At 44.6% G+C, this 10,343-nt stretch overlaps 1 protein-coding gene across 6 annotated transcripts in view; it reads left to right on the top strand.

Annotated features, from left to right (window-relative positions):
- The first annotated feature begins 285 nt into the window (after positions 1 to 285).
- The window catches only part of NTNG1 (netrin G1), a 156,485-nt gene continuing 146,427 nt past the window's right edge, over positions 286 to 10,343 (top strand). For 3 of the 6 annotated variants that reach the window (XR_009278021.1, XR_009278022.1, XM_058843174.1), the window contains exons 1-2: positions 286 to 432; positions 6,438 to 7,138. Coding sequence is in view for 4 of the 6 variants with exons in the window: in XM_058843174.1 (XP_058699157.1) it covers positions 6,893 to 7,138 (246 nt within the window). In the remaining 2 variants the exon portion in view is untranslated. Of the gene's footprint in view, positions 433 to 703; positions 1,007 to 1,050; positions 1,146 to 6,437; positions 7,139 to 10,343 lie in introns of those variants that run through there. The other 3 variants (XM_058843177.1, XM_058843175.1, XM_058843176.1) reach the window with 3 other exon arrangements.

Raw genomic sequence — 10,343 nt, 5'->3', positions numbered from 1 at the left:
CTCCGAAGTGAGGAGGCGCTGCCGCCGCCGCCCCCCCGAAGTTTGGCCGCGCCGCCCGAGCCCTCCGCGCCGCGGCCCCGGCCGAGGGTGCAGCCCGCTCGCCCCGCGCTCCATGCCGCGGGCGCCGGCGCCCCGAGCGGGGCCGCCCCCGCCCTGAGCGGCGGTGGCGGGCGGGGAGCCCCGGCGGGCAGGACCCGCCCGCCGCCCCGCCGAGCGCCGGAGGAGTGCGCCCGCCCGCCGCCCGCGCCGCGCCAAACTTCGACGGCGACAAGTGCCTGGGGCCAGCCGCGGCCCCGCCGAGCTCCCCCCGCGACCCGCCGGAAACTTTCTCGGGGAAGAGCATCTCCCTTTCCTCACGCCCTCCCCGCGGCCCTTCATGCCGCCACCGAGGGAGCCCCAGCGCGTCCCAGCGCCGCGGCCCGAGCCCGCAGGGTGAGTACAGCCCGCCCGCCGCTGCGGGGCGGGATGGGGCGCGGGGGCTGCGCGGCCCGGAGGGGCGGTGCGGGTGCCGGGGCTGCGTGCGGGGGTCGCCCCGCCGCGCTCGGGCCACCGGCCGCGGGCGAATCGGCGCGGGCCGCGCGCCCCCTGCCGCCCGCGCGGAGCGGAGCGCGGCGGGGCCGGGCCGGGGCGGTACCTGCGCCGTGCCTCCTCCGCCGGAGCTCGGAACCGGAGCTCGGACCGGGCCGGGCCACGCCACGACGAGCTTTGAAGGGTCGCGGGCGGTGGGAGAGCCCTGAGGGAGCCCGAGCCCTGAGGGAGGGGCGCGTCCTTCGCGCCGGCCCCCGCCCCGCAGCGCGGATCCACCCGCGGGCGCCGAGGGAGAGCAGCGGGGCCGCTGGGCAGAGGCGGGAGCGGCGGCGCAGGGCATCACCCCGCCGGCGAGGAGCAGCGGGCAGGTCACTGCTACCCAGCCTGGAAACATTTCCTCCCTCCCATCGGAAATTGTAGGCGGCTTTTCTAAACGTTCACACGCACACTGAGCCCCCAAAGAAAACCCCTCATGGCGGTGAGCAGCGCAGATCAGCTAAACGCGATAAAACAGATGCTTTTCTACTCTCAAAGTTGGTGCATGTGCGGTTTTGGCCTCTGATTGATATACTTTTATTGTTCTGCAATCAACTTTTCAATATTCCGGATCTGATGTGGTAGGAGCCAGCATTACTTCTACAGAAATGTTAGCAGAGACAGTGAGTGGAACAAGCGATGGAGATGCTTTTAAAGAGGGAATAAGTCACTGTCTTGCCTAAGGACAATGCGGTTGAGGATGAGAAGCTGTGGCCTGGGAAGCCCGTCAAAGGGAAGAAAACCACAGCAGAACTTCCCCTGGCTTGTTTTTTGTTGTGGTGGTGGTGGTTTGTTTTGTTCTTTTTTTTTCATTTTGTGGTTTTCATGTGGAAAAAATAAAGGTTGAATTCTGGTATATTTCTGAACCTTAAAAGGATGATTACCAGAGAGTTTCAAGCAGTTAGTGGCGATGCTCTCATAGAATTACGAACTTTGTCTCAACCCTCTGATGCTGATTAGCAGCTCCAACTTTCTAGTTATTTATGTAAAATACAGCAGTAGCACAGAACAAATTCAGCATCCGGTAGGCATTCATTTTTGAAGCTAAGTACTTTCAGTTAGGAAGTCATCAGCTCACACTGTAACTTGAAAGCTTTGTAGCCCTATAACCTGGATGCACTGTGTGATGAGCGTGCATCACCTTATTGAGCGTGAGGAATCACAGGAAAAAAAAACCACAAAAACAAAGCTTGTAACTGTCCCAAATGCTAACTTAAATTCCCTGGGGAAAATCTTGCAGAACAGATTGGTGCTAGGTACAGAAATACTTAAGGCAATAAGCTACAATTATAAAGATGCGAGAGAAAAAAAAGGAGCTATATGTACTAAGGCTCTAAAATTTAAATAGCTGAAATGCTTTTTACACCATATTCTGACAGCTGACGATACCTGGCAAGTAATGGCAGTGGTAGTATGATGTGTCAGTCAGCAAAGAATAATGTGTGAAAACCAAAAGTATTTCAAGTATAGTGCCAAATCACAGTTTTTTGGTAGCTGTATTTTATTTTCTTTAGCCAATAGGTATTGACATTTTAAATTTCTCCTGAGGCAAAGAAATCTTTTCCTGCTAAATAGTTAAATAAGCTGGATAAGAATAGAACCTAAACTTTGATTGGAACAGCATTTGAGGCCAAAGACACCAAAGCAGTTGCTTGAGTATACTGCATTTCATACAAGTATTGACAGAAATAATGTGCATTAAATCGTTAAGTACAGGTTCCCTTCTTCTTTGAATATATAAATAATTTTGCCTTTATGAAAGGGGTTGGTTTGTATATGTACAAGGTTCTCAAGTTGCCTAGGTGTAGTATGGTATAAGACACGAGGTTAATAAATGTTAGTTGCATGAGGGTTAGTTCTGTTTTCTAATGCACATTATTTCCTACGTTCTTAACTGGCTTTAAATAATTAACAACTGGAGTGGACGCAAAGGAGCTTTTTACTTGGGCTTGATTGGATACATTCATCTGCTTAAGCTGTTCGGGATACAAACTTGAAACATGTTTCCTTTGGAAAAATCTGTTCTGCAGCTGCCGCTATTGGGAGGTGACAGCCGGCACTCCTTGCCTCGCTTCGTTCTTTCAGCCAGTTCTCCTCTGGCGATACAGTATCTGGTGTTGGCTCTTATCCTGTGTGTGTGCTGGGGGGGTACACTCCATCCAATGCATGGTCAGTGTGGGACGCGGTCACTCTATTTTATTACCTCCTTCACGTTCCTGTGGCATGCCAAAGAGAGAGGCCCAAGAGCCCACCCCTGAGGATCTCACAGTGATTTCCCAGCAGGGAGGTCACGCAAGGCATCCAGCCGGCTGTGCTTTGTGAGGAGGCAGTTATTTGGGGCAGGGGGTGGATTTTCACAGTGATGGAAGGAGGTAAAGGACAACTAACAACCCCTAATTAGACCTGAAGTTCTTCCCTGGCACTGATTCTGCCAAGATGCATTTTGTCTGTTCTGTAAAGGGGATGTCTCCTCCATCTGCAGAATTAACACTCTGTGTGAGGTGTGACTTCCCCACCTGGAAAGGGATGCATGTGCTCCGAGCCTCCTCCCAGCTGATTTCAGTCTGGGGGTCAGCTGCATGCCATTCTCAAATGGCTGTGGCAAACTCACTTGTGGCCGGAATGACGGGCGCTTCGGGGACGGAGCAGCGCTCCGAGGGGAAGGCAGAGAGCAGATGTGGCCTTTGCAGCGGTGCCTCCCAAGTGCCTCCTAGTGTTTTCTGTAGTGCAGGGGCTGTGGCACGTGGGAATGTTCACGGCCCCGGCTCTGTTGCCCCACGCAGAAGATGCCGGGAGCAGTGTGCTCTGGAAGCTTTGCACACATTAGCTGATGTCCTCCCAGCAATTTGCCGGTTCCTCACCCTCAGCCAGCAAGGATGCTGATCCCTCTTTGGCACCTCCATGGCCCCCAATGCCCAAGGTGTGTGACTAGCAGGGCAGGGCGGAGGGAATCAGGGCCTCGGACAGTAGTTTCTCCTGGTTTGTTTGATTCCCTTTTTCTAAGGTCAAATGCACAGGCATTACTGGGGACAAAAACCCCATTGCTGTGTGTTGCCCATTGCTAGAGGCTTGTCATCGCACATCTGGTACAGCTGTAAACTTCAGAAATGTTACTCTCAATGTTTGGGGTTTTTTTACAAAATAATTCAAATAGATATGTCTTTAGCAATAGGGCAGTGAAATGTAAAATGCATATCATGAGTGACTCTGCAGGAACAAACATAAGCAAGACAAATCGTATAGCTTTCTCAGAAAAAATCCTAGCAGCGCTCAGCACATGATCCTTAATGTGCTTTGGTCAATATCTTTCTCTATATCAATGGAAGCTCATTAAAAGAAGATATTGCAGACTAACTGAGCCATGCCATACTAGTTCTTGCCAAAGCTTGACATTTTTAATACATTAATAATATGTCTGTAATGTAATGGAAAACTATTAATCAGAAGTGGTTATATGCCAGAAATTTAAGCTATAATTGGCTGCTTCTTGTCAGGAGTGTCTGTCGTACACGGCTACAGCTGCCTAGTGCTCAGATGTCTTGCACTCCTCTGCACTTTCTTCTTGTCAGTGCACTAAATTCAATCAATGTTATAGTCTATAATTCTGTGTAACGACCATCATTATGACTGGCTTACTTTAATGAGAATTCGTTATATGGGAAGTATCTTAGCGCAGTGTGTTAAGGTAGTGGTTTGTTTCACGTTATTTAGTCCTAGCCAGTCCTGTTGGTTAGTGGATATGAGCCTCAGCAGTTGTAAAAGGTTACGGGTAACTGAAGAACTAGAAAGGAAGATATTAAAGCAAACATGTTTTGGTTTTTTTTTGGCAGAATATAAAAGCTTGCTGTCTAAAGATAATTAAACTCAGTAACTTCTTATTTCTACACAGAAAAATTATATTTATTTACTTACTGTTTATTCCAGCTATGATCAACCCATCTCCAGTAAAGAGTATTTGGTTTGCCATAAATTTAAAATAATTTGGGGCCTTTTCTAGCAAGGAGTTGTTTCCCATTTTCTCAGTGACTGTTCTAAGCTATGGGGTCTTGTGGCTGTGTTTTTTTCCCCTTCAAAATAGTAAATACATTGGAAAGGAAACGGAGGGGAAGAAGTGTCTTTAGAATGACATGGAAAGTGTTCTCTGAATTACCAAATTCCAAAATAATATGCAAACACTCCCACTGAAAACAAAAGAAAAGAATGTGAGGTTGCTACAAAACCAACAGTACTACCCAGCATGCTTCTTAAAGAGACTTAAATTTAATTTGGTCTTAGATATTTCTGCTTTTGTGTCAAATTCAGATTTGAAGCTTAAATATGTTTGAACGAATTGAGAATTGTTACTGCAGGAATATTCAGATACTCTCTGCATATTCTGATAAAATACATGAGAGTTGTATGGTAACACTTGATAAAATGAATATAATGGAAAATTGCATTTACGTCCATACAGCAATTATTGTAAATTACTTTGCTATGGAAACACAATTCAACCATCTGTTGGCATTTCATGGTGTCTGTAGTTTAGCTCAGTTTAAGATGAAGCATTATTTAAATATAGGGAGGCTGTTTGCGAATAGCTTTGGAGATAAGTTTTGAAAATGCATATTCCCAATGTGCAGTTCAGGAGCTCACCAGGTCACACACCTCTTCCCGTGGCTGCGGGGTGTAGGAGGGATCACGGCACTGGGCATGATTTAAAGCTGGGCAGCAAAGCAGGCTGCAGAAGGCAGCGACTTAGGGTTGTTTCACAACATCTGTCCGACGGCTCTGCCTAGATTTTAGCATCCAGACAAAGGAAGTGTGGAAGTGCTGTGACGGCCGGCTGAAATCTCCTCCTGCCGACAGCCCAGTGCCCTGGCTCCCCAACCTCAGGTGGCACAGGCTGACACAAATGCGCTGGAATTCCTAACCCTGGTTTTTCTTGTCCCTCTTTAGGGTACTTACTCTGTCTTTGCAGTTTTCCTCATAGATAACTTGAATTTTTACCTGTGTTATTTAGGAAATGTATATTTGGAATTCTGTGGTAATATTCTAGCATTTTATACCTGTAATTATTTGATCCAGGTGCTAAAAAGGGAGGGAATTTCTAGTTGCTTACTGAAGAGGGGAAAATGCATGTATCTGCTGTGAAATAAATGCTGAGTACTCAGGTACAGCCACCCTCAAACCTAAGAAAATAAAAGGGAGAAAGCACCCTTATGATAAGCTACTAAATAAGCCATTATTTTTATCAGTAGTTTGTCTTCAATATGGTCAGTAAATCACAGTTCAAAGGAAGAAATAAAGGGAACAAAGCTCTTGCAATGCTAATGAAAAATGTCGAGGAAATTGAATTGTACTTGCCGTATCTTTGTTATTCTTTAGATAATAATAATACTAATATAAAAGAAATATTTAAGGCTTTTGGAGCTCCATGAGGTCCTCTTGCCAAGAAACTACCAGCACCTGCTAGCCCTGATGCCCATCTCTGTGTCACTTTAATAAAAGAACCTTCGTGCTGCTGCCCCGCAGTGCTGGGCTGCCTGCTTCCCTGCCTGCCTGCACCATCTGGGCCGTGGCTGACTTCAGTAGTTTGCTCTCCAGTTTTGCTAGGGTGAAAATACAGTTTCAGAAGCAGGAACCTCTAACTCACCTGGAACATTATAAATTTGTCTTTGTTAGAGTACAGTTAAATCCTTCATGTCAAAATACTTTTCTCTGTGAATGATTTTGGTAGTTTCTTCATTCTAGCACAGAACCCGTAGTAAAGGTTATCCATATTGTACCAATTAGTTTTATATTGCATCAAACCTCCAAAATGTCGACATATCATATATTTTGTAATGCATTGATTCTTGGACAATAACTCTAATTTTTATTGTTTCTAAAAGGGTGCTGGTGCCAGAAGAAAAGGATGACTGATGGGAAAGAGACACCAGCCTATAGACACTCACCCTCTTCCTTCGGATACTGATTTATCAGTGTGTCCAGGCATCCCCTGCGAGCCCTGAACACGGAGGATCACTCAGGGTTATCGACAGTGTAGCTGAAGACCTGCAACTTCACAAATTATTATCTGCTGTTGGACATCTTTTACAAGAGGCCCTGACAGATAAGTTATAAGATGAAGGACAAGCGCTGCATGGCTGTGAAAGGCTGTCATCAGGGCCTGGGTGGCTTCTACCAAAGTCTTTAACACAGTGAAACAAACATCCTATCCTACTGCTTCACGTTTGAGTTGGAACCTATTTTATAAATATATACATGTATATGTACATATAATCTCTAGACTGCACATACGCCAGCACTGAGCATCCTTACGAAGCTGACATAAAAGGATTTAGAAATGTATTTGTCAAGATTCCTGTCACTTCACGCCCTCTGGGTTACTGTATCCTCCGTGATGCAGCACTACCCTTCTGTGTGGGGACACTATGACGTGTGTAAGACTCAGATTTACACGGAAGAAGGAAAAGTATGGGATTACATGGCCTGCCAGCCAGAGGCAAGAGACATGATCAAATATGTAAAAGTGACTCTGGATCCCCCAGACATAACATGTGGAGATCCTCCTGAGACTTTCTGTGCAATGGTAAGGCAAGCTTCTCGTTTTGCATAATTAGTGGGGATGTATTTGTGATAGATGACTTCAAAATAGAAGCTCTAGAGTGCACACAAAATTATCCTAGAAAACCTTCATCATATTCCAAATGTGAAAGGTTCTGCTGTACAAAATTCTGAGCAGTACATTTAGCTGAGCAATGAGATGTTCTGCTTATGAGGACCTAAGTTGACTTTATATGAATTCAGTGTCTCTCTACAGCAACTTTTAATGTATCAAAAGAAACCAGCATAAAACTCCTATTGTGCTAACACCTAACTGGGGTGGCCCTTTGCCTGATCAAGAAAGACTTGAATTTACCAATTCCGCTAAAATCAGTTTAAAGCATCATAGCATGGCATAGTTAAGCATCATTTCTAGACAGTGAGACCAATTGAACTCAAATTGCTAAAGCTTAAAAAATGGTGGTGGGAGTTGGGCTGTTGAAATTTTCCCAGCTACCCAAGGAGCTGCAGCAGGTGTGTATGGACAGTGCAGCTAAAAACACCTCCACGCTCTAGCAACTACTCACAGCTTTCTTCCTAGCTGAAACTGTAGGCATTCAAGCAAACTAAGAGAGACCAAAGCTTCTTATTTTACATGGTCCTAAAATAGACTGGGTTTGGGAAATATTTGGTTTGGTAAATAAATGCACAGGTATAAGAAACCAGGCAGACACTATATAAGTATGTATATCAATCTTTTACAGCTGTGCTGCTCCCAAGTGTTTGAAAGATCACGTTGTGAGAAGTTGTTTCAGTTAAAGGAGATCTTTAACTTGTAGATCCTTTCTTTGTCCTCACACTCACAGAGGATTTCTTTGCCATTGAATACTTCTGTTAAGTAGTGAGTAGAAGCTATTGAGTTCCTTCACTAGAAAATATGAATTTGGGGTACAAAACATGCACACTTACATGTGTTAATACAGCACTGGAAACAGGCGCTACATTACCTACATTATTTAGGTTTGAAAAACCAGTGAGTTCTGGTAAGTGAGGTTATCACAACTGAGAAAGGTCTACAACATATTTATTTGCCTGTGTACAAATCATCATTGCTGAGTGACAGCATCCCCACAGGAAGGAAATTTGCTTTTAAATGCCTTGTGGCATCATTTTCCACCACTGCTGTTCTGTAAGGAGTTCAGATCCAACCACACATACATTTAAGGCATTATTTGCACGCATGCAGCTGCTTCCCACGTACATTATGGTAATAGCCACGTGATAAATTGCCGAGCTACATGAATAAATTACATTCACTATGAACCTTTGACTGCACCACTTGCTCTCTGCCCACTAATCCATCTCTGCTGACATGTCTTTGACACTCTAAACCTCCAAGCAGTTTCAAGCGGCCACTGTTTAAAAACAAATGAAAGTTGTGTGTCCCACATAATATTGTCTGTTTATTACCTTATTCTTGAAATACACTTTTTCCATCTGAATAGTAATAGCTGCTATTTAGCACTCAGTAATATTTAGTAACTCATCATGTAATGTAAAAAGTTATTATTTTAATGAAAAAAAACAAAAATCAAAACAAACCTGTCCAGTAAAACTTTTTTTCCTTCTAGTGTAGATAAACATTGCTGCAGTTGCTATCATAATTCTCTAAGTTTCTGAAGGCCTTTGATATCAATATGCACTCTAGTTAGAACAATAATTTTGAACTAAAAACAACCAGGCAAAAAAAAAAAAGACATTTTGATTGAATCTAAGTGTTAAAAAGGGTGCCAGAACGCCCCTTGAAGACATTTGATCACACCAGGTCATCAGTGCTGTGATGTGGGATGAAAGTTTGCTGGGGAGTGACCTAAGATTACAGCTGTAGCTCACTTGCAGCTTGAGCCTGTGAGATGCAGAAGGCCACCAGAATCCTCACATGAGAAGCAGAGAAAGGGGAGTAACTGTGGGAGAGAGAGCACGCAGAATGAGTGTGTATTTAGCTGCAAGTGTACGGTGACTGACTCTTAAAACTGGGGGCTTTGTTTCCAGGATAGGTGTAGATTGTACATACACACTATATTTAGATATGCACTGGCTTGCTGGAAACTTAAGGAAAATGACAGAAATATTTAATGTTCCTGAGGTACTGCCCATGGCTCACAGCAGAGCATTCTCATCCCTAAAAATGCTTCATGTCTATCTGTACTATAGTTACCTAGAGGAATTAGATATTTCCTTCAAAATGAGGTTTAATATATTTTGTAGGGCTGAGCTTTTGGCGGTTTTGAGAACTTTTATTTTTGCATTCACTTTTGGTTTTAGAAAATGAGTTAAGATAGCACTGACATGCTTGGAGAAAGTGGGCAGTGGAAAAAAGAGTTCTTTCATGTTAGACATGTTCTTGTGCTAAAAAATCCCAAATTTGAAGTGACAAAGATGCAAAGGTTTCTTTTCAGCATGGTGAAGTGCCAAACTGGCTTATACAAATGCTTGGTTTTCTTGTTGTTAAGTACTGGCTATGTGCCTGCTAAACCTGTACCACTGTTTTGTTATTGAAATCAGGTTATCACAGACTTGGAGAAGAACAGGGTCTTTTCAGCTATTCTAATAATAAGCAAGGGTACCAAGCAGCCAAGTCTGCTTCTGCAGGATGAGAAGGGGGTTGAAGCAGCCTCCTGTTTCATTTGCATGTCGGTTCCCTGATCAGGCTTACTAATTTTCTGTTCACTAAATGGACTAAGGTACTAGCTGTTGAGTCTCTGTCAGCCTTTGGTGTAATACAGATTAGATCCTTGAAACAAACCAGGCTGAGAATTTCATTCAAGTCGTGCTGGGAGATTATGATAGAATCTAAGGCAGTCTGTGAGAATAGCTGATAATAATCTGCAATAACACACACAACGCAGCCGTGCATTGCAATGTGGGCAAGCATACAGTACAGAGGAAATGGGTGGTTAAATTGGCCCCCTACTTATTTCTGCATGTTCCCGATGGTATTAAATGTTCTTATGAGTCCGTGATGAATTTGTACTTAGTGAGCTTGTTTAGTTGACAGACTGAATAACAGGGCTTTGCATATGTAAATGTGTTGCAAAATATAACAGCCCTAGTTGGCAGCTAAAGCCAGCATTTGGCAGCTCACCACTTGCAGGTACCTTTGTAGCATCCCCCCAGAACAGCATTTGTAGGTATTATGGGGAGCATGCCACAGAAAAACTATCCCACAGTTGCTTTTAGGCATCTATCCT

The sequence above is a fragment of the Poecile atricapillus genome, chromosome 7 (genome assembly GCF_030490865.1).
Source record: "Poecile atricapillus isolate bPoeAtr1 chromosome 7, bPoeAtr1.hap1, whole genome shotgun sequence".
In the NCBI taxonomy this organism is placed as follows: domain Eukaryota; kingdom Metazoa; phylum Chordata; class Aves; order Passeriformes; family Paridae; genus Poecile; species Poecile atricapillus.
The sequence above is the reverse complement of the archived record's forward strand: the minus strand, read 5'-3'. Positions and strand labels throughout refer to the sequence as shown.